The sequence below is a fragment of the Brachionichthys hirsutus genome, chromosome 21 (genome assembly GCF_040956055.1).
Source record: "Brachionichthys hirsutus isolate HB-005 chromosome 21, CSIRO-AGI_Bhir_v1, whole genome shotgun sequence".
In the NCBI taxonomy this organism is placed as follows: Eukaryota; Metazoa; Chordata; class Actinopteri; order Lophiiformes; family Brachionichthyidae; genus Brachionichthys; species Brachionichthys hirsutus.
Genome location: NC_090917.1, coordinates 3,804,935 through 3,829,242, shown reverse-complemented (window position 1 = coordinate 3,829,242; position 24,308 = coordinate 3,804,935). Strand labels below are relative to the sequence as shown.

Below are 24,308 nucleotides of genomic sequence, written 5' to 3'. Positions count from 1 at the left end.
AATCCTTTGCTATTGATATGACATTTTAAAAGTTATCTTTGAAAGTCAGATTTAAGTACTGTGTAAAATAGACATTCCAACACGCTCCTTCAGTCCTATTTCAGTCTGGACAGAATGAAACATAATTCATGTCTAAAGGAGGTATGATTGTTATATTATTATTCAAAATAGCTCAGTGGAAATGGCTTGCCTAGGACTCGGATAGTAGCACGTCGGTCACCGAGTGAAGTCGGAGATAAACCTGGAGAGGCAGCCAGGGGCTTAAATTGAGGATATTTTTAAACTGTTGTTGTCAAACAGGTTTATTGTATCGCTTGTCTCCAATAGTTCATTCTTCAAGACAAGTCTATTTTTTGCCCCCATGCACAATGCATCACTTCTTTGAGCAACTTGTAATATTTTTAAGGAAATAATGCGACGCACCTTACAGCAAGTCTTCTTGACATGACAAATAAATAACACTGAAAAGTGTTAGAAATACTTTTATTATAATTTAAAACTTTTTTCAGACATTAAAATAAGACAGATCATCAAGAAAGTGTGCAATTCCAAAGCAGCGCCTGTATTACACTGAAATGGGAGAAGCCACACGGGGCAGTAGAGTTCCGTATAAAAGCAGCTGAAGAACAGATAAAAAACGCGTAGCGAGGATACATGTTCAACCTTTGATCCTGGTTACACAACATCAGTAAAAATGATGAAATAAGCAGCATTAGTTCAAGTTATCGTTTGGCTTTGGCTTCCATCAGCCACTCACTAAAGCATTTCTCCATGGCCTTCCTGCCGTCCCAGCTGCCATTGTTGACAGTAGGAATGATCTTCAGAGGCTGCAGCCACTGGACAAAGCGCTTCATCTCCAGGAAGCTGCTGTGCTCGCTGTATGGGATTCCTGTCGACAAAAAAAGAAAGAAAACGGAACGACATGATTGTCATGATTCCGACTTCTAAGCCTGGACAGGCGTGCTATGTTTATTGTAAAGGTTGGATAATTATCTCACTTTACAATAAACTAAAGGAGAGAAAGAAAGGACTGACAGAGATACATTTCAGATAGGGAAGACCTTCAAGAAGTAAAATGCAAAAAAAGGTCTATATTTTGTGTTATCACTATATTAACATGTATGATTTAAGGGCATCATTTCTGGTCACATGTGTTGTTGGAGCCAATCCCAGCTGGCTACGGGCGAGAGACGGGACACGCCCCCCGAATGCGTCGCCAACACAAAAACAGGATTCAAACTGCATTCATATCAATCCTGCTAACAGACCAACCAATGCCTCCTTGAGGTGATGATGCCTACCGAAAATCGAAATGTTGCCACTGATCTCAGGCTGAATGTCCTGCACTGATTCCACCTGCTGGCTGAAGGTCCATCCTGTGGGTTTGAAGGCCACCAGCCGATCATACTGGCTGGAGAAGCGAGTCAGGTGATCCTGCAGTTTCTGAAGAGCAGAGGAAGGTGGCAGGGAGAAACAAACTGAGCACAATCTTTTAACGTACGTTTATATCAAGTCTTCCATTAATGTCCGGACAGCTGCGTCATGTTCCTGCAACTTTGCAGATTTCTTTTTTGACTTTTAACTTGCCAGCACAAGGAATCCATATACGGAGATGCAGATTCTTGCTCTAAACCCTTAAGCCTCCTTGGTTCCATTTTCCACAGAGCAAATCTCACACACACAAGACAAAAGTTTTCAATCTTTTCGATGCAGATATAAGAATGTGCCGATGGATTATAAAGGGAATGCAGACTCATAATATGGTTTTCTACAGTTTTAACCATGAACTAATTTCGACACTCAAAGTCTCGGCATTGGAGGACAAACCCAAACAGACTTTTCTCCACTCCAACCCCCCCCCCCCCCCCCCCGAGCCCGCTTTCCATGCTTAATGTTGCTTGAAGTTTACCAACTCTGGGACTTATCAGCAGTTCCACAGATGGCAAATTTAAATGAGTTATTCATTTTTGAAAGAGGATGTGCTTGGTCAACACCATTAGCATTTTCTAATTATGATTTTTAACTCCTGCCCTCTGCGCTTGCAAATGAATCAATGCTACGCAGAATGGAAGATACGTTCGTAGGACAAAATGAAGCGACCGCTCCGCTAAAAAGTCCTAGTGACTTTCATTGTAGTCACTAGCAAATTATTAAATTGTCGAACTCATACAAAGACTTTAGCTGTTTACTGTCATCATAAAGATGCATGGTTTATTTTGGTGGGAGGAGGCCGGAAAACCCGGAGAGAACCCATGCAGAAACGGGAAGAACATGCAAACTCCACACAGAAAGGCCCAGGTAGAATCAAGCCAAAGACCTTCTTGCAGTGAGGCAACAGTGCTACTTACTGCGCCACCATGATGCCCGTACAATAAGTGTATTCTGAAATCTCCAGGTTTCTCCACCTACTTTGAAAGTGAGCTGCATCATGGGCAGCACGTGGACCCGGGCTGCCTTCCAGTCAGTGCTTACACATCGTCTGATTTGTTCGGATTCGAGGCAGCACATGGTGTTAAATTTGTCTCTGGAGAGGCACACTTTGGACCGCAGGATCTCCGCTAGTGCTGCGAAAGAAGTAGAGCAAATTTTGGCAACTACAACAGTACGCAGTGGCAGTTTGGAGTTCCATGTAGCCCCTCCCCCCCAAAAAACCCCACTTTCACGTTTTTAATGGACAAAACATGGTGCTCCATCCTTAACTGATACAGCGAAACAATATTTCATGAGGTTCTCTACCTTAAAATGAGCGTGTTTAAGAACACAGACTCTTGTGGTATAATGAGAACAAAGCTGTCGAATCCGCTCTGTGTTTCTGCCCCTCCCCTTTGTAATTTGATGCTGCACTTATCCGATTGAATGCATCTTGTTTGAATGTTGCGTGACGGACCATTATTCACATAACGGGGAACTGTTTTGCGTCCAATTATGACAACACGTACGGAATGCTGCCATTATGCTCACCGCCTCCATTTCAATGCACAACATAATTTAACACGACCTTCATGGGGAAGCAAAGGCCGGGCAGCGATGTGTGAAATCTTCTTAGTCGGGTTTGAAGCACTTTCGTGCCCAACGCTTTGCGTTGATTATATTAATAGGGGTCTGAATTCGATGGCCATAATGAGATGACATAATTGGAATACCAGAGTTGAGAAAATACTGTTTGTCCTTGTTGAAAAAAATAGTACAATAGTCCCTTTTATTTGAAATACAAATATTCTGGCTACTAAATGGCTACCCTTTTAAATATCTAAATAGATATGGACAAAGCAAAAACACTCATCGTTAAAAACTGGAGGATCCATCGAAAATCCTACAATATTTTTGAGGGGCGTCGCCCATGAGTACAAAACCACGTCTCTCCTCATCTAAATTACTGCAATTTTTGTATCCTTAACCCATCTTTTATTGGTAGAGGTAATACTTTATTGTAGACCAAGCTTGGTTTGCTCTGTCATGACAAAACTTGATGTCACACGGACCCCCCCATGGCCACGCAGATGTGGCAAATCCATTAAACACTCACCCAGAAAGACCTTCTCTTTTCCCACAGAATAGGACCCACACACAACGAGTGTACGTGGGTTGAGCGTCACCAATTCAAATGCTGTGCTGGCCGCAAAGTTGATGGCCTCCTGCTGTTTGGGGAACGTGTACTCTGGGCTGCAGTAACTAGACAGAGAGGGCTAACATTAAACCGCTTACCTTTGAGCCAATACGGACAAGAATAGTTTTCTTCATGCCTTCTATAGGTAAAAGGAAGGAGATGCTGAGGTTTACTGACGTGGTGTCGAGGTAGAGCGTCTGCACCTTGCAGCCGAGTAACTCTGGGTAGGTCTCCATGGAAGGATCGGCTCGGAAATCTCCGGTGTGGAGAACAGTCTGCCCATCGGGCAAGAAGAACAAAAGCATGGCAGCTCCTGGACAGCTGAGAGAAAAAGACCGGCACTATTGTAAAAGGGAGCATTCAGGAATATATATTTTATGTTGTTGCCTAAATTTTAATAAATGAGAGAAAACTTGGGAAGAAAAATTCAGGCAAAGCTTTTACGTCGGATGCCATTTCTGCCGCAACCCTCCCCATTTATCAAGGGAGACGCTACCCGAGCTGACTACGACGCTGCATTCCATAACAAACTGCTGCAAACCACATCTTCAGCGGCTGATCGACCATTAAGAAACCGATATTAATGACTCACTGGTTGGCATCCAGGAGGATCACCGTGACCCCCTCCACAGTGACCCGAGTGTTCATGGGAAGGATGTGGATGTACTGCTCCGCCACCCTTAGTTTGCTCTTCACCAGGTTACCTGTAATCTGACCAGGAGACAGTCACCGGTCGATACACGCGAAGATGCGGTTTTTACGAAAAGGAAAACAAATAGTACATCTGAATATTTAAAATCAAGTTAAAAATACAGATTACAAGTAGGAGCCCCGACTCCTCACGACGTCTAAAAGACAACATTTTGAATATCAGTATATTTTTAAAAGAGAGGAGCCTACCAAATCTTGACTTAATCAAATATTCCAACTTTTCTGGGCTGTGACCCACCTAATGCCCAATGAGAATGACCCACCAAATAATCCAAACCCCAGTGGCGTCCTAATCCGTCTTTGCGAGTCTGTTTTTAGTTGTGATCCTGAGAGTGAATGCTCATCTGTGATAAATCATGACCCATTTCACCAGAGAACGCAATCGCTTGTCAGCCTCTTTCATCCATGTATTTTAATCTAAATACTTTATGGAGGCATGTTCTTAAATATCGCAGGCAGTAAAAAGTAAAAACCCGCAACACATACATGTATATCGAAGCTTAAAAATCTAAATTAAACATCTCTACTTGTTCAGGTGCATAAAATGCAATCGATTTATTGTTTACGTCACTCGCAAAAATCTGTTTGCCGCATTTACACAGTGATGTTTAAAAAAATGACGGCTGTCAGGAAGGCCACAAAGGTCTTCGATGTTCAATCAACTTCAAGAGCAGCTGGTATAAATTGGTATTCTTGGCTGCTGCCTAGTGCAAGCTTTATTCCTCATTACAGTGCAGGCGATGCGGCGCGTTGAGATAACAAGTGGATCAGACATTTTCTCTATACGAATCCTGTGGAAGAGAAGAGTCAAGAAGCCTTTTAATGGGGCACAAATTGCATATCTGAGAAAAAAAAGGGGGGGGGGGGGGGTTTTGGCACCCTTTATTTATATTCGAGTATTCAAAGACTATTTTGAGGAAAGAATATCATATATTTTCTATAGAAAAACCACTGATGTTCCTCTCTTCTCCTGAAGGGGTTTGAGTGTGGATGCAGTTTTAAGGCCAGGTGAAAACCCGTCATGTGTAACTGTTTTATATAAAGAAAATAATTATATATATATATATATATATATATATATTTTCTCTGCCACAGATCAAGCCATAAAAGCATAATATAGTCGATCCCCTTCAAATAGTGATCTAGCTCAACATAGTGCACACTTGAGTCATACCCCAGTTCTTCATATTCAAGTATCGTTTAAAAACTTTACTCACTTTGTTACAGTAGATCGGAAACGTGGAATTCTTGGTCAACCCTCCGTAGTGGTCTGAGTGGAAATGCGTGAGGAAGTAGGCCGTGACGGCCACAATCTCACCGTACTGAAAGGCATCAACGGCAAACTTTGTACCTGAGCAATATAGTATTAGATCATTAGTATTACAAAGTATCTCAAATAAAAAACAACAACAACTAAATAATAGCCCTTTAAAATGAAACTTTGAATGTTTAAATCCCACCTGGAATCTTCTTGTAGAAGGGACAACGCGGCAACTCTGTTCCATCAGCATTCGCTCCGTTCCACCTTCTTCTTCCACGCCACGCTTTGGTCCTTCCTTTCTCTACATCTGATGCATCACGGTTACCCGCAGAGCCCTGAGAGGTTCCCGCCGTGGCATCAACATTACCTTTCATTGGCCTCTCCGTCCTTGGCTGTCTTAGCCTTCTCGAGCTTTTACCAAATGTTGCTGCGGTGTCGAGTTGACTCGATCCGCTCTCGGTCTCGTTCTCCTTTTCCTTCAGCGGTTTGAGGCCAAAGAACACCCCGATGTCCGTCTGCTTCAGACAGGAAGCCCGACCTGTGTTGCTCTGGCCCCTCTGAGCTGGCATGGTTTGAGACCTTCCGACTGTGGAGGTTTGAGATGAAGGTACCCGAGGAGACGTCGTGTTACATTGCTCTGATTCGATACTGCAGTCGTTGAAGCTCCGTCTATCCGGGCTTTGAAGCGTTTCTCTCAGGCACTCTAAAACCGTACTTTGTGGCGACTGAATGCTGCTCTTACATGGACTGATGGTGCAGACAGACCTGCCTTCGTCACATGTGGGGTCTTCAGCAACTGCAGTGGCAGACAGCTGATTAGTGGGTGGCGCTGAGGCAAGTGAATACAGCTGGGTGCTTAAGGAATTATTGGTTTCCAGATTATCTGCAACTTCAATTAGCTCATCTTCACTTGAAAAACCATCACTGAACAGCAACTTTGACCCTTCAGCCTCACTGTCGGGGGTATCATTATCGAAAAGGGCTTTTTTAATTTTGCTATTTGCAACTTTGGTTTCTGCAGGGATCTCAGACAGAGGAGAATAGGATATAGACTCATCGCTTTGAGGGGAGGGTTCCGTTTTGAGCACGTCTTCACGTGCTCGTTCTCTGCTCTCTGCCCTGACAGGAGTGGACGGAAGCTCTTTTCTACTTTCCTGGGAAGAACTGGAAGACTTTTGCTTTTTCCTAACAGATGACCAGCCTTTTTCTTTCTTAAAGTCCTCTGGACCAGGCGAGCGCAGTAGCAACAGGCCGTTTGTGCGTTTCGCTGGAGGAGTACCAGCGTGAGGCGACGTGCTACAACTGGATGAGGCAGGAAGACCGTCCTGGGAATCGCCGAAATTAGAGCCATCTGGCTCATTATCAATCCGACCTCGGAGACAACCGGGGCTTGCCGTCCCACTGGGTCCCGCCTGCTGGGACAGACTCTGGAGGGTGGTGTCACCGTTGGCTCGGCTTACGGCAAGGGCTGCGTGGTTGAACTTCTTGTAATGGTTTGGAAGAGTGGATGAGCACCGCAGGCCATCTGGGCATTCTGTGTGAACATGCAAACAGAGTAAATAACTTTTTTTTTTTATCGAATGTGTCTTCGAAGCAGAGGCCAGACAGGTTTATTGTCCAGCCAGGGAGGATCTAATGCTGCGTTCAAGTCACAAGGGCATTCCCGTAACTAACGGCGTCGTTAGTAAATCATTTCCAAGTTGCATTTAGGAGTTATTAGTTCGATTAGTATCAGGATAATCATGTGTCTGTACCTTTACGTGTGTCCCTGGGGGTGTCGAGACACTCGGCGACATGCCAGCTTTGAGTCTGCACCACCAAAATGGAAAAGGGCATCTGACACATGGGGCAAAAGCTCCCAGACGGTGCCTCGTCATCACTGTCTGTCTTCACTTTGTCATGTGAAGTGGGTAACGTCGAGGGTAGAGGAGAACCGGCTTGCTCTGTGTGAGCAGCAGCACAACAAGCCTGACCCCCCGCATCTGTCTTCACTTTGTTGTCAAGTGAATTGACCGAAAATCGAGCGTCTTTCTTGCAGTTTTTCCCGAGGGTGCATCTCCTTTTAGAGGCAGTCGGGGATTCGAGTCGCTTCCTTTTCTTCTCGAGAGGTTTATACTCCCAAATGTCATTTTCAGAATCGTCCTTTTGTGACATTTAAGAGAGAAAGAAAGTCGAGCGTCCCAAAAACGTAGTCCGGCTACCTGCGGAAAAACCTTCGTTATTACACAAGAACTGATGTTTGATAACATCACGTGATGGTCGGAACAATGCATATCACAATATATTATCAACCACTGCGGAAATATGTACTAATATGTACAATACTTTCTATTTAACCTTGTATTTTCTTAAGGTACTGTACTGTGGGATTTGCAGAAACATGTTGTCGCTTACCGCCACAGTCCACGGATGAATGACGTAAACACAAAATACAGCAACAACACTTTCCAGTGATTTTAACTTCAAGATAAAGATTGCGCACATTTCTAGAAATATTTTAATAATTTCGTATGTCGTTACTTCACCTAAAAGTGAGTAAATGAAATGTGTATTTTGCGTAATAATAAATTTACCTCGGATACATTGTGTCGAATCATCGTTATTAATCAACGTGATGAATCTACGTAGCTAACTCAGCTGTTCGAAAACATGGCGTCTCGGTGTCGCCTCTCTGCCTTATTTCCTATCCAAAGTCAGCTGGAATGTGGACTGGAAGAAGCTCCGACGCAGCAAGAAAAGGAAAATCTTGTCCAGCAATATTTGAAACAGTTAGACGAGAGAGAGGACCTGAAGATACCTGATTTCCAGACAGGTTAGCAGCCAGTACTTTAGTTGTTGTCGTTAGCATTAGCACTGGCGCTACTTCAGTTTGTAAACATTGCGTATCTTTGCAGGACTGGACATGTTTGCATACTATGCGTGTAGACAGCCAGGTGTTAATTTTCTTTCCTTCTTTTGCGAATATTTACTTTAGATTTCACCTTATTTGATATCTCTCCCAATTATCCTTAATCACAAAACACACTATGGCGAGATAAAGTCAAATTAAAATTAGTTAGCGGCGGTTCATGTTTTTTTATTCAATGCTGCTTGTGTTTCTGCTGCAAACGTGAATCGTCATGTCATTCCAGGCGTTTGTCAATATAATCTATCCCATTGCATAAAATAAGCGATAATTCCATGTCAACATCACGAGTGGGGTTCTGTTTTTAACTCTGCAGCAAGTTGGCATTATCTTCAGACACCAGTAGATGGAGCTCTGCAGTTGAGCGTTAAACAGCATCGGTCCATGATTAGTGGACCTGACAGACAAACGCTGTGTAACTAAACGTATGGCATTAACCCTGATCCAACAAGAGATGGGCAGCATCTCCAGATAGTACAATGAAATACAATGAGGGTTTTTTTAAGCTCAGCACTCTCCCAAAGAAGCCCCAAGGAAATCATTTAACATGTTATATCTGAAATCTAATAAGGCGGCAGCGTAATCTCCCTCTCTGCCATTTGCCCTAGGCTTGGAATGGCTGAACACGGAGGGACCGCTGTCTTTAAACAGGGAGCTGGCTGGGAAACTGGTGCTGCTGGACTTCTTTACGTACTGCTGCATCAACTGCATGCACATACTGCCCGACCTGCATCAGCTGGAGGAGAAGCACTCTGTGGAAGGTATGAGCTGAGATTCAAAACACACAAGTGTATCTTAGTCCTAGAGACTCATGTTGGGGTTAAGGGATTAAATAACGGTTTGAACCGTAATTCTACACTCCATTATCTATTCCATGTTACGCTGCTATACAATTTGGGGGGAAATAATACAAACCTCCCCTCCCCTGATTATTTGATGTTTGATCTGAAACCTGATGTTAGAAGCATCTTCGGAAAAATGATTAGTGAGATTGTTTTTTGTTTTTTTAGCACTTGGCTGAATGGAAAACTCACATTTTGGAACGCAGTTTTGATTGAATTCTTTAGTCAGGCATCGGTACGGTGGGCCCGTTATGAAACAGTAGCCCGGGAGGTTCTTACTGAGGGGAAAGAATTCCAACTCGTTGTTCATCATGAAGCTGCGCTTCTGAAACACGTGCAAGGCCAGTTGCCGAGTAGCGGTAGCTGCTCCTCTTCGTGGCGAGCACGAGGGCTGTTATCACCGCTGTGACGACGAGACGGGAACTCAAAATATTTTCCGGCCACACAGTTTGTTAGGAAGGAGCCCGCGCTCGACCCCAAGTGTTTTCACTGTATTATATAGCCATTCCATGTTAATGCCAATCAGGTCCAACAGATACTGCCCCCCCCCCCCCCCCTCGCTCACCCTTCAAAGGGGTCAGCCAAGGGAGTCATGCTACTTGAAATTCAGCTGCAAGCCAAGCGGGAAACAGAAAGCGCACACCGCAATGCCATCACACATTTCCACACTTGTCTTATCTTTGGCACTGCTGTGGGTACATTCTGTTTGCTGCTGTGCTCAGTGATGTGTGTGAGGCGAGCCAGCCAGTCCAGCCCTCCCAGCCGTCCCGGTCTGGTACTATGCTGCCTGGCAGAGGCCACGGGGGACGAAATCCACAACGACATGTCTTTACGATGGGAGTTAACGTCAAAGGAATGTCCAGCTGGTGCCGTTTATAGAGAATGAAGATCTGTGAAATCTAAATGACTGTAAAAAAAATAAAACGTTCACCTGTTTTGTGTGACAGAGAGCACACGGTGAATCTGATTTTATTTTCCACATGACCACAAGTATGTTTTTTTTTTTACCTACCTTCTAGAATATGACAGTATTTTAGATTTTAAAAATAATAATTTCCTTGAATTACCAGTGTTACCTCGTGTTTTTATCTAAGGAAGTAAAATTCAAAGACCTCAGAACCATTTTTTTTGTGTCTCTGTTTGATGCGTCGCTCAGATGGATTGGTTATCATCGGCGTGCACTCAGCTAAATTCCCCAATGAAAAAGTAAGTGTGTTCATTTTTCATCTTCATTTTGTCTGGCTCTACTTTATTTCCTCGTTGCACTGCAAATTAGCATAGCATATGTCATTTTGGGAACTGTCATTTGTCAGCACAAACTTCCATTTTCTCAAGCATGTAAGCAATCGAAGCACCAATATGCTCAAATGTGGGACACATTTGTCAGAATTATCCTCACCACACTCGTTTTGTTTTTTTTTGTTATCAGTTTCATACCCAAAACTTTAGACAAACTCCTACTGATGCAGTTGATCTTTCGCTTTTTCTTTATGAAACTGTTTTTCAGTGCAGCACAAAATAACACAGCAGCAGAAAAATCTTTAAACTCCTACTGCTGCCTCTGGCAAATAATGTTCTTGATACACACGGTGCTTTCCCGACTCATTTGCCAGTGTTTTTAGGAGCCAAACAGGCAATTGGCCTCTCTCCAAGGCTCTGCCTTTCACTTGTTGAATCACGGATTAGCCGATCAATAAGACGTGTATTAGTGAGGCGAGTATGCAGATCATTCACTGTGAGGATTTGATGCATTTTTTTCAATACGTGCCGTGTTCCATGTCAACATGGACTCAACTTGTTATTGTTGATTAATTTAAAAAATAAACTTCATTTTGAATGAAATGTGTCATTGATTCTGAATCTGATTTATGAATCCACTTCTCTCATTTGTCCATGTCTGTCTCCTACACTTCAAAGGTGGTGAACAACGTCCGGAGCGCCGTGCTCCGCTATGATATTCGCCACCCAGTCGTGAACGACGGCGAGGCCTGCCTCTGGCATGACCTGGAGGTGTCCTGCTGGCCGACGCTGGTCTTGGTGGGCCCTCGTGGCAACCTGCTCTTCTCCCTGGTGGGTGAAGGTCACCGCGAGAGGCTGGAGCTTTTTGCCGCCGCCACCCTCCGTTTCTACGGGGAGCGGGGTCTGCTGAAGCCGCACGCCGTGGGGATCAGGCTGTACCGGGACTCCCTGCCACCCAGCATCCTGTCCTTTCCCGGGAAGGTTGCTGTAGACAACAGCAAGAAGAAACTGGCCATAGCCGACACCGGGCATCACCGAATTCTGGTTGTATCATCGACTGGGCAGGTGTTGCACATCGTAGGAGGTAAGAAGCAGAAAATGCATGGACATCTGGGTGTGTTCGGTGGGGCCTGAAGGTGTCACAGTTTAATAGAGTACTTCATTTGTCAGCTCGATTTTTTTATTTTTTTGGTAGAGAGGTGTCAAACTGTTGTTTGATTTCTCGATTGTGACTCAGGGCCTGAAAGCGGGAGAGAAGATGGCGACTTGGACAAAGCTTCTTTCAACTCCCCTCAGGGCGTGGCCATCAAAGGGGACACTGTGTACGTGGCTGACACAGAAAACCACCTGATCCGAAAGGTAGTCTTCTAATCAAGCTCTCAAAATGGATTATTTTTGTTTCTTCTTCGGTGTTTCTTTGTTTATTCCTGCCTGGTCTTTTTGTTGATGTGGTTTTTTTTTTTCATTTATCAGATCGACCTGATAGAAGGGAGAGTCAGCACGCTAGCTGGAGTAGGCACTCAAGGCACCGACAAAGATGGCGGAGCCGCCGGGCCTCAGCAGCCTATCAGCTCGCCATGGGATGTGACCCTCGGCTCTGCCGGTGAGTCTTGTGATGCCGCGCTCGCTACCCTCGATCGGGCTGATTGTTTCTTTCTGCACCCATATGATCAATGAACCCTGCGAGAGAAGTCAGCCCCCACCCGCTGGAGAGAAAGTCTGTGAACAGGAAATGAATTTATCTCATCCCTGACAAAAAGACAGAGTTGGGATTCAGGTGTGATCGCACCCTCCAAGGGGTTGTTCGTGACATGCGTTTTAAAATTACATGAATAGTTTACCTTCGTGTGAATGCAACCCAATTGCATTGTGTGTGCACAGATGCACATCGGTCTCCAGGGTGGAGTATTTTAAAACCTTTAATCTGCTGCTTAGTCGGGTTTAGGTCGTGGTGGTAGCAGGTTTATCCCGCTTCTCCAGACATCCCCCCCCCCCCCCCGCGACTAATTTCAACACCTCCATGGGTGGGATCCTGAGGCATCCACAGGCTAGATGGGATTTTACATCCCTTCCGTGAGTTCTGGGTCTATTCTGTCTTCCACACGGCAGATGATAAATGTTAGAGACGTAATTTAAATGAAATTTAAAAGTGTGTGATGTACTGTCCTTTTTTGTGCTCTCTGAAATCACACATTTCAGGCAGCAGTTCATTACAATCATGTGAATTTTCTGTGTAATTCTGTTTTCCCGCTTTGTCATTGCAAACAACATACACAGAAGAGGTAATCAGTCTTCATCACATTTTCTGCACAGGTTGATCGCTGACTCAACCTGCTGGCCCACACACGGGCTGAGGATGTGGAATCAGTAGATTTAACGCTACTAAAATTGTCCTCTGAGAATAGATCTAAGCAGCCATTGCATATTCATGAGTCATTCACCATGTGCATGAATAATTAAGAGCGAGGGGCCTTGCACCTTTTGAACTGTGGCACGCTGCATTAACAGTGATGGAAGGGAGTCAGGTGCAGCGTTCAAACACCCTTGACAGCCCATCAGATGTGATAAAGAAAGACGGAGCTCTGTGCCACATTAAAAATACAACAGATGCTGTGTATGTATCCATCATTATGACAACGTTGCCTCTGCTGAGCACACCTGAGTTGGCATATGGCCTTTATCAAACGGGCTGCTGTCACAAGGCTGCTTTTCTGACACTCGACAATGAGATCACAGCTTTATAAAATCATCAGGCCACTAGATAGTGTTTTTAATCATGTAAAAGTCATGGGTTATAAGACAATTGCTCTTCCTAGTTCCTACGCACCTGAAGAACCTTTTACCTGCAGGACAAATATTAGCCTCACATCTGGATTCCACCGAGGGTAGAAAGTCAAAAGAAGTGACTCAGTATTTCAAACAATATGCATTTATTTACATGTTTCTGTTGTGTGTCTGCGGTTGTTTTCAGGTGGAGTTGATGATAACGTGCTGTGGATAGCCATGGCAGGGTCTCACCAGATTTGGGCTTTGTTCCTAGCAGATGGGAAACTGCCAAAAGAGAGGTGAGTGTTAGGAATGTGGCATTCAAAAGAATAGAATTTGAAGGAAATAAAAACCTCTCGTGACTTGTTATTTGTTTCCGTTTCTGGCCGTTTCACAGGAGGTCAGGGATAATCATTAGATAATAATGATATATTAGCATATTGAAAGAAACCACACTGGGGAAGTAACGTAGGTTTCATATCAATTAAATAAACATCTGTAATACTAAAGAACTCCTATTTCCTGCTTTAGTTAAACTCGACATGTCCACATCAACACTTAAGGGTTTTGTCGCTCTATTTTATATCACATACAGCGAAATCAAGGCGGGGACATGCATCCGATGGGCCGGCAGCGGCAGCGAGGAGAACCGAAACAACTCCTACCCCCACAAGGCTGGCTTTGCTCAGCCCTCCGGCCTGACTCTGGCCCCAGAGGAGCCTTGGAGCTGCCTTTACGTGGCTGACAGTGAAAGCAGCAGCATTCGCACGCTGGCGTTGAAAGATGGAGGCGTCAAGTCGTTGGTCGGTGGAGAGAGAGACCCAATGGTGAATGAGCAATATTATATGCCGCTCAGGTGGTGTATTACATTTTCAAACCCACCAACTATTGATTACAAGCAGAAATTGAATGTTAATTAGCTTAAAAAATATTTCCCCCTTTTTTTAGGTTCACAAACTGTTTTTTTTTTTAAATCAGCCTTATATTATGTCCGATTTAGAGATTCTGTAATAGGAAGGTTTTTTTTAATCTAATAATATTAAATGCAAAAAGTCCCAAAGCAGAATATAAAAAAAGATTTATAATCTCACATGCACTACTTTTAATGATAATATGATCTGCCACCATTCATGGACAGCAAAAGCACTATGTAACCTGCAGATCCTCCAAACTTCCTGTCACAAGACAATAACAAATTATAAAGAAATTAAAAAAAAGCATTGCACAAAGCTTTGGATTAGTCGCAGGCGTTTGGTTTCTAGTCCTGTTTCTCCATGGATACCAACTATTGATTTTATGAAGCCGTAAATAAACACAGCCCCTCCTGTTTTGTTTTTTTTGCCGAAGCTGGAAAACAATTTCTGGCTCTACTTTCATGTCCTGCAGTCATTCTGCTCCAATTTGAATTTCTTTATCCTGCCACAGTTGTCGAAATGCCCCAGGAGCCCTAAAGCACAAAGACGCAAGTGGGAATTAGGATGAATTATTAAATTGAGTGGCATACTGTCCATGTTAATCATGGTGGTAAGTCATTAAAAAAATGGTTAATAAATATATACCGTATATAAATAAATATCTTCATAGATAGTTGACATATTTAATTGAGACAAAGAAACACAATATTTTTTTAATCATTCTGTAGCTTCTTTCATATTTTTCAAGCGCAAGTCTCTTTTTAATTGCTTTTTAATTTTCTCATTAAGAAGTTGATTGATTTTTATTTGCATTTATTGTTGGTCTGAAACATTAACACTTAGGGTTTTTTAATAACTTCTTTATTGTCTTTGGCACCTTCAACAATTGTCTTTTTTAATCCTTTCAACATAATTCGCTATAATATTTTCCCCCATGTTAAGTCCTTTGTTGACATGTATCATTCATTTTATCATATTTCTCCTCAAAACATCTCAAGGGTGACTCATCCAGCTATTTTCAGAATTAATAATACAGTTTAAAAGACCGTATATGCTGCAGTTTCTTACGAATGTGGCATATCCACTCTATGAATTATTCAGCACCCATTTTACATAATGAAGCCAATGTTGCCTTCTTAGTTTGAGTGCTCTTCAATTGAGGACTGATCATTTACAGGGTATGGGAGAAGTTTCCGTTTGCATTTTATCTTTGTTAAAAAGTTTCTTTGCTCTTTGATTCACACTGCCGCTCGAGACAGAGAAGTTTCAGTTTGGCCATTTGTGTATTTTTTTGTTTGATCTTTGAAACTTTTCTGTCTTTTGAACCAGAACCTTTTTGCTTTTGGAGATGTAGATGGGAAAGGAGTCGACGCCAAGCTGCAGCATCCTCTCGGTGTTGCCTGGGCTCCTGAACAAAGCCTGCTCTATGTGGCCGACTCCTACAATCACAAGGTAACCTTTGCATGTCACAAGCCTGTAGGCCAAAGGTGTAATAGATCTAACATCTGATGCTTCTTTTTGTCATAATAAGATGAGTGGATATGCAAAGTTCTTCTTTTGCTCTCATCTGATTTTTCATTTTGTTTGATTAATGTTGATATACTTGTGTGATTGTTCCCAGATCAAGGTGGTGGATCCAAAGACAAAGCAGTGTAGCACATTAGCAGGGACCGGAGTGGCTGGAGATACTCTGGGCCCTGACTTGGATAAACCCTGCTTCAATGAGCCTGGAGGAATCTGTGTTGGAGACGGCAGCAAGCTTCTCTACGTGGCTGATACCAACAACCACCAAGTCAAAGTGTTAGACCTCGCCTCCAAGACGGTCTCATTGGTGAGACCTGTGTGTTAAAGTGAAGGAAAAGAGCTCACTTAAACCTTCCTTTTACATTTTCTCCATGAGTGTCTTTAACCTATTTTAAAGGATTTTTGTATTAGAATGTTTGGGACAAGAGAAGAGGTTGCAAAGACGGCACATCCTGAGCCTTACAAGTGTTCTCCTTTTATCAAACTTTGGATTTTCTGTCTCTTCCAGTTCCCCATCTCGAAGGACTGCACGGACTCTGCACCTTCTAAGCCTCGGGGTCTTGCTAAAGCCCCGACGCTGCCTAAATCAGCTTCCAAGATAGAAATGCCACCAGTGGCAGTCTCCGCAGGCCAGACTCTAATCATGTCGCTCACGTTGACACTTCCAGAAGGAACCAAACTGACCGAAGAGGCCCCGAGCTGCTGGGCTCTCTCTGCGGAAGGTGAGGCACAGATCAACCATCCATCCATCCTTTTTCTTAACTCTAATTTCGGGGTCGGGTTCCAGTGGCAGCAGGCTAAAAATGGAGTATTCCAGATGTCTCTCTCTCTCTTCCCAGCAACGCTTCCCAGCTCCTCCTGGGGGATCCGGAGGCGTTAGCAGGCCAGACGACCCCCCCCCCCCCCAGAGGAGCGCAATGTTCAGTCATTAGGATGATTGCATGCAAATGTTTATTCTCTAAGTGCATTTGGCTTCACACCCGTCAAAGGCATCGTGGCCATTCTCACAAAGGCTGAGGAAAGCAGGGCAGTTTTTACTTTGAACATTTTACTCACGTTTTGTTTGCATGAACTCTTCCAGATACTGACCAGTAATGCTTATGTTGCGCTCAACATGTGGAGAAACCCAACGTTCCACAGACCTGCTGCTGTTCGCTGTGGAGATTTAGCGAACATTCAGAATTTACATAAATTGAAGTCTGGAAGTTTTTGAAAAGTGGAAAAAAAAACAAAAGTCACATTTTAACCTGTATTCTTGCAAGCTATATTTGCCTTTAGCATTAATTATTATTCTGTTCTGAATGTGAGTCACTCAAACTCTCCTACTCAATTTTATTTTCGTCTGTGATCCGTGAGGCTTTCAAAAACATGATGGCAGTGGATGACGCTTGACCTTCATTTTCACTATTCAAGAAACATGTTCTCGCGCTGCCGGATATGACGAATATTTCTATCAGCCTCGGAGTCTTTTAAAGCACCTGTTCGGTTTGTACATGGGTACGGACAGTTTAATGTGCAGAATAGATGATGCTGCTCGGTTCTATTCAAAAGGCTTCATTAAATGTTCTCATATTTTTAATCAAAGGCAGACTGACACTTGAGCATTAATAGATTTGAGATATGTGGATGATGGTCCGTCCATTCAAAAAGGAACAAATGTGTGTCCATTATTCCAGGCGACGGGGGCGTGCAGTCAGTGGTATCAGCAGGCTATTTTTAGAACATTCTGATAAGATGACATGGCTTCGTTCACATACTGAGCTACCAGGCTGTCCTCTTATAGCGTCGGGACTTGCGCTGATCAGATCAGAGCAGGAGGCAGGAATTCTGATTGATCAAGTTATCAGTGCGTGCTCGATTTAAATTGTTTTCTGTTTTTTTTTTGTCTCCTTGTGGGAATAAAAGCTTTCCTGGGACTTTGTGTTCGCCATCGGCCTCATTAATTACCGCTGGCATGGATTTGATGCTCCGTCTGGCATAATATTTTCTCACAATTCAAGTTCATTTCGACTTTCATTAATCTTTCAGCGCTCGTTCCTTTTTCGATGTGTACTCGTTTCTAAAAATACCCCCCCTGTGGTATCGGTATCAATGTCCTCACCTTGACTCCATCTGATTTACGGGGTTCGTTTGAGGTCTTGGATAATATTGCAGAGGAATCGATGTGGAATGCTAAGACTTGCTCCGTCATGCTGAGCCTTAACTTTACGCACTACGTAAACAGTTTCACTCGGATGCTTGTGTCCTTTGGTGCATTTTGAATTATTAGAATCCAAACTTAAAGATTGAGAAGGATTTTGCACAAGATCCGATTGCGTGTCTGGAGACCTTAATGTTGTTACTCCACCAATTTGTCCCGAGTAAAATAGTTATTTCGGTTTCAGATGGATCGCCATGAAACATTGCAAATGAGCATGACTATAGGCTGAAGGTTCTTGTTTGTGACTTAATATTTTTTTAGCTAGACTCACTTTCTGTTTTCTCTTCACAGGGTACGAAGAGCTACTAGAAAGTCCCGTGGTAACAGGTGACATCATGGATCTGTCAGCGCCCCTGTCCATCACGACCAAGCTTCCTGCTGTTATAAAGGAGTTGGACATCAATCCAAGCCTCACTTTGAGTGTGTGGGTGTACTACTGTGTGGAAACGGGTAAAGCCTGCATGATGAAGGCCGCCTCCTTCACCCAGCCTCTTCGCACGAGTGCCAGTCCTGGACAGGGGGAGGTCACCGTGGCGTTGGCTCACACCTTCTGAAGCCTCTTACCTGAGTTGGCCATGAATCAACACTTTCTGTATTCTTTAATGTAAAGCTAACTCCAGCGCCTTTTTTTTGTTCATGATTCAGGAAGAAGAAAATATAATGTATATAAATTCATGTCTGTCAGTGTTGGTGAAAGTCTAGTTAATACAAGCGCGAGTTTAGGGGGAGTTTTAATCCAATCTTTGACAGTTTTTTTTGTATAAATTAAAAATTGGTCTCATTCATAAACCAAATAAACCAAACTAATGCATGGAATGCAAATATATTTTGAGAACAACAAATTAGACATAAGAATCAATAATTTAACATTTGAAAAAACAATGGAGCTGATTATTGATTCATTCGCAGAGAATACTGCTTTTCAGCGCTAACATTATTTCATGGCCAGTATCTCCTGACGATTATTAAGAAAGGGAACAAACTAAAACTAAAAAAGAACAAACTGCAAAATGAGTCTCTGAAAGCATTATTCTGCTCACACTTCTTGTCTTGTGTAAATATTTGTTGCTGCAATTGCAAAGAGTTTAAAAGAAATGTGAGTCTCATGGGGGGAAAAGAAAACGCAGAACATAACTGGATTTTTTGTTATATTTATGTGCAGCCTGGTCTCATGAAATTGTGACAGATGATCGCAACATCAAGAATTTGGTTTTAGATGTCCAATTTTATTTTTTGCATTGCGGTACATCTAACAAACAATTTGCTCCCCTTTCTCCTGACATTCAAAGCATAGATCATGAATATACTGGGGGTGCCGAGGTCTAGAATTCACATGAATTATGCATTTCTATGTGGCTTTATTGTCCACTCAGCGAGTTGGGATGGTGCCTTCAGGTGAACAAAGCTTCCGTGAATATTTGTCCAACGTGTTCCACCACAGATCGCATTGTCTCGAGTTGTTTACAAAGTCAACTTCACGTCTAGCTGGTTATTTTTGTAGCACAAAGACCTCTTTTGGGTCCGACTTCATTCTTATCTTGACAATGAATGATGTGCCTGTTTTGACTGAGGAGAAGCAGCCTCCAGGGAACTGATGACGCTGACATACTGCTGCTTGTCAAATAATGCGATTATGTGGGTGATCTTTGAATCAGGACACTCGCCGTTAAGTGCCTTGGAAATGCAGAGTTGTGCGCTGTGAGACTTTTTTAAAACTGTTTCCAAGGCAATGATGATATATTCCTGCAAAGGGAGACATTTATTCCCACAGCTTATTTATTCCAAATGATCTGTGAATGCTTTGCCAGTTGTTTCTGAGCTGTGCCATATTTTAATAAACGCTAATGAGCTTGAGTGGCTGAATTCCTCCTATGATTTCTTACTGTACTGGATCTTCAGCACATGTCCTTGTTGATATGTCTGTTTCTAAAATGTACTAAAGGAAGCTAATAAAATATTTTGCAAATTCTCTTGTATTCCAGCTCTAAATATTTCTATCTTTTGAGAATCTGATTAGCGTTAAGAAAATTCCATTAATACATTGTAGAATAATATGTCTGTTATGTCATCTTGGCGCCCCTTAGTCACTTCCAGGACAGTGAATGCCTCTTTGTAATTCCTTCACATGTTGTCCTTGTCTTTGGTTTTTAGGCATTGGGAGTCATGCAGCTGAACAATGAAAGTGACTGGGCTCACTTCAGGCATGTTAACATTTAGCCAATAAGGAGGCGGGGGGGTCAGAAGCTCTGTGGTCAGATGGAGGCATCCTTCTTTTATCACACAGAAAAAGGCTTTTATCATCTTCCTCTTATGACACCCATAAGCCCCACCTCTGTCGCATTGACCTCAAATCAACTTGCGAGCGAGACTGAACTCAGACAGCTCAGTTTCTCCATCATGTCACTGCACCTATAAGCACTTTCGCTTAGGCTCGAACTCCAAAGTTGGACTATTTTAGCCTAATCTTACAAGTAAGAAAAAAGCCAAATCATCCGGAGTCTGCTGTTTATATCCCATCTGCTCCAAGTGTTCAGTTGCTTTCCTGTTGTATGCAAATCAATGCTGTGGAAACATTATCTCCTCGACAGAGGAAATTAAAAAACGGTATATTTGAGTTGAGAAAAGATGTTGGAAGCTTAATTCATAAGCATGATTTTGTGAAGGTGGAAATCCCATTTCTTCGAGTTTTACTTTTAATTGCATAATCATTTATTCACCCTCCACTCTGCTTGAGTGGGCTCCATTAAGATGTTATCTGCGTGTGAGATAAAGTGTTGTAACATTTCATTCTCTGACAGCGCAGAATGAATACGAACACAAAAAAAGCTGGAATGGTAGTTTTATGTTGAATTCAGCTGCACAAAAAAAATTCCAATCCCACTACATATTTATTTGTTCTCCTCTTTTGCTGATCTCCATTCTCACCTGAGCTGGTACGTTTGCACCAGAGATACAAGCAGGAAGGCGTCAATTGAAATGATGAAATCAATGTTGACCCTTGACTTGAAGTTGGCGTTTGCAAAGTCAGGATCCGCTTCTGGTTAATGCAGATTGCACAACTTGCACGAACATATGTGGGAGGTATTTGTGGTAGAGAGCACTTGAATCGCCTTATATTTTATGAAACTGAGACATATGTGGAATATGTGGTACGTTGAATTGCCACAAAGAGATAGAAATGCTACAAATGTACCCTGAGATAAAATGACATCCTGCTTCAAATCAAGCATCAGCTCGACTAACTTCTATACTTTCATTTGTACATTTCTCTCACCACTGCCACATCATTCGCAACTGCTCAAAACTGGAGCTGGATGTCAGTGGACTGGCTCCCGATGCAGATACTGAAGCAGAACTTAGATTAGGTTTATTTAAAGATCTACATACTTCAGAAAAGCACTAGAAGCTCGATGTGGAGGCATTACTGTTTGAAGCTCCTCATATCTCAGCGAGAGAAGCCTGCAGCTCCCCATCAACTTGTAGGCGTTGGAAGAGCCCGAGGTCGGAGCAGACACCGGGAGGCGAGCTTCGCTATGCTCCGATGGGTCGTGTCATAGCCCCTGCTGCTGGGTCATTATGTTCATGAAGATGAAGATGCATGCTCATCGGCGCTCAGAGCTCGAGAACCACAGTCTTCATTCATTTTTGGAAGTCTTGCCTTTTATTTTTCAGCGGAATCGGCACAAGGCAGCTGTCACCTCGGCACAATTTTCCTTTTGATGAGAGTGGAAATTGCATTACAGTTGAAAGTTTAAGGGTCTTTATTTTAATGGCCATTGAAAACATCCAGACATGCCGGTTTACTCCTTCCTCAGGGACACAGGGAAGCAAGCAGCTTTTTTCTTTACAGAATTCACACGTAATGCTCCTTTGCCTCACTGGCTACTGGCTACTGGCTACTGTGTCCAGTTTGACATCAAATGATAATGTGAACATAGATCTGTAATATTTTATCATAAAATAATCCATTTTTGATTGTCCCATGGAGAAATGTGAATGTGCTGATGTTGGGCACTTTAAATGCCTCTCTGTGTGGGGTTTGCGTCTTATCCCTGTGTCTACAGGGGGTCCAAATAGGTTCCACCTCCTGCTTATTATCCTTAAAACGGAGATGAGTGTCTCAGCACGGTGAGGAAGCTGCGTGCCAAAATTGTCCCCTTAATTAAGCGCGTGCGTAATTTCTAAATATATGTCTGTGTATTTATCTGAGGTTCATTTGTGTACTCCCTTTGATTGTTGGGACAAAGTGTCCAATGAGCAGTGGTGATGTCACTCTCTGTGTTGACGTCCCGGCTGATGAAGCAGCTCCAGGCTGACAGCGGGAAGGGAGCTGCAGATGGAGTTTGCGCGCCACGCGAGCAGAGCCGGGGCTCACGGGACGGACCGGAAAGGCTTCCTCACGGTGACTTAATGAACTCGAGCCGGTCCCCGACACGTCACAGCAGCCCGACATGGGGGACCCTAACCCGTCCTCTCCGGCGAACTTCCAGAATGGCTCGGGAAGCCGCGCGTCGGACCTTGCGTCCGAAGAGTGGATGGCCGGGATGAGCCTGGTGATGGCTCTGATCGTCCTGTGCATCGTCTTCGGGAACATCCTGGTCATCGTGGCCATAGCGAAGACCCAGAGGCTGCAGACGCTCACCAACGTCTTCATCGTGTCGCTGGCGAGCGCCGATCTCATCATGGGGTTGCTCGTGGTGCCGTTTGGCGCTGCGCTCGAGGTGCGCGGCTGGTGGCAGTACGGCTCCGTGTTCTGCGAGATCTGGATCTCCGTGGACGTCTTGTGCGTCACCGCGAGCATCGAGACTCTGTGCGTAATCGCCATAGACAGGTATGTGGCCATCACCTCGCCTTTCCGCTACCAAAGCGTGTTGACCAAAGCGCGCGCCAAAGCGATGGTGTGCGGAGTTTGGGCCATTTCTGCGCTGGTCTCCTTCCTGCCCATCCTGATGCACTGGTCCCGGGACAGCGCGGACACGGTCTGCTACGAGGACCCGGAATGTTGCGACTTCGTGACCAACAAGGCGTACGCCGTCTCCTCGTCCATCATATCTTTTTACATTCCTCTTCTGGTCATGGTGTTTGTGTACGCGCGCGTGTACAGAGAGGCGAAACAGCAGCTGAGGAAGATCGACAAGTGCGAAGGCCGGTTCCACTGCAGCTCCTTAACCGGGCTGACCTCCAAGTTAAAGAAGAGGCCGTCCAGAATCCTGGCGCTCCGGGAGCAGAAGGCGCTCAAGACGCTGGGCATCATCATGGGCACGTTCACCCTGTGTTGGCTGCCTTTCTTTTTAGTCAACGTGGTGCGCGTGTTTTTCCCAGAGGTCGTGGACAAGGACCTTTTCGTGTTCCTGAACTGGCTCGGGTACGTGAACTCCGCGTTTAACCCCATCATCTACTGCCGGAGCCCGGACTTCAGGAAGGCCTTCAAGAGGCTGCTGTGCTGCCCGAGACAGGCCGACCGCAGGCTGCACATCAGCTCCTGCGACCTCTCCCGGTGCGCCGGCGGATTCGTCTCCCCTCTGGAGACCGGCGCGTTGGGGTTGTGGTCGGATTGCGCAGGCTTGGACAACAGTGACAGCTGCCTGGTTGGAACAGTCAAGCTGTCCGACTCAGATTCACAGCTGTGATGAAAATAAAAACTTTTTGTTGACACCAAACAGGATAAAGATTGTGATGACATAAACATGGGTCTATGTCCGGGGGGGGGGGGGGGGGGCATCTCTGCAATAGAGATGTCTAATGTAAAATCAATAGAAGTGTAAATGAAAGCCATTTTGTGTATTAGAAAGGAAGTAGGACCAATGCGTAAATTTCTCCAGGACTTTTACGCATCAAATCGGTGACGCAGGGCCCTGGGTAAAAAAAAACATCTTACGTCATTCGCATTTCAGTAGGAATTTCAAGAGAATAATATATTAATGAGAATATCCCATAACCAAGTCGGTGATTTGTTAAAATGGGGCGCAGTGGAATAAACCGCTTTTCATTAAAAGCCGACTGGAGCGGGGCTTTTGTGGACAAGTGCAATTTGTACATCTGGTATTTGTTTATATTAAACATTTATAATATGCAAAATAGATGTATCTATTCCGCGCTGTCTTTTACAACTACGAATTCAAGCGTGGGTCGGACCCCCCCCTCCCCCCCCCCCGCCTGTGGCGTTTGGGCCTCTCACGTCGTCGTTCTCTGATCTTGGCATTCTGTCTGTGGTTGTATTGACTTCTGTGAAATAAAAGGAAGCGTCATTGTTAATTACTGTTTGAGCGTCATTGGGAAATATAGTGTAGCACTCATTTAGACTGAATGTGGTGTTGAATCTTCTGTGTTGATTGGGGT

The 24,308-nt window shown here is 43.9% G+C and overlaps 3 protein-coding genes across 3 annotated transcripts; 2 read left to right on the top strand and 1 right to left on the bottom strand.

The window, feature by feature from the left end:
- Positions 1–544: 544 nt before the first annotated feature.
- Positions 545–7,733, bottom strand: dclre1a (DNA cross-link repair 1A (PSO2 homolog, S. cerevisiae)). The gene is made up of 9 exons (XM_068754699.1): positions 7,334–7,733; positions 5,779–7,113; positions 5,536–5,669; positions 4,200–4,318; positions 3,785–3,928; positions 3,527–3,672; positions 2,410–2,564; positions 1,302–1,443; positions 545–889 (listed from the first exon to the last, which is right to left on the bottom strand). The coding sequence occupies exons 1-9, from the start codon at positions 7,731–7,733 to the stop codon at positions 723–725; spliced, it is 2,742 nt and encodes a 913-aa protein (XP_068610800.1). The 3' UTR covers positions 545–722.
- A 495-nt stretch (positions 7,734–8,228) lies between these two features.
- On the top strand, positions 8,229–19,938 carry nhlrc2 (NHL repeat containing 2). The gene is made up of 12 exons (XM_068754534.1): positions 8,229–8,391; positions 9,093–9,245; positions 10,483–10,532; positions 11,244–11,649; positions 11,803–11,924; positions 12,039–12,168; positions 13,537–13,630; positions 13,927–14,158; positions 15,575–15,697; positions 15,867–16,076; positions 16,278–16,491; positions 18,261–19,938. Exons 1-12 carry the CDS (start codon positions 8,229–8,231, stop codon positions 18,521–18,523), a joined length of 2,160 nt encoding a protein of 719 aa, XP_068610635.1. The 3' UTR covers positions 18,524–19,938.
- An 870-nt stretch (positions 19,939–20,808) lies between these two features.
- adrb1 (adrenoceptor beta 1) lies at positions 20,809–24,228 on the top strand. The gene has a single exon (XM_068754391.1). It carries the CDS (start codon positions 22,421–22,423, stop codon positions 23,597–23,599), a length of 1,179 nt encoding a protein of 392 aa, XP_068610492.1. The 5' UTR covers positions 20,809–22,420; the 3' UTR covers positions 23,600–24,228.
- The last annotated feature ends 80 nt before the right edge of the window (positions 24,229–24,308 follow it).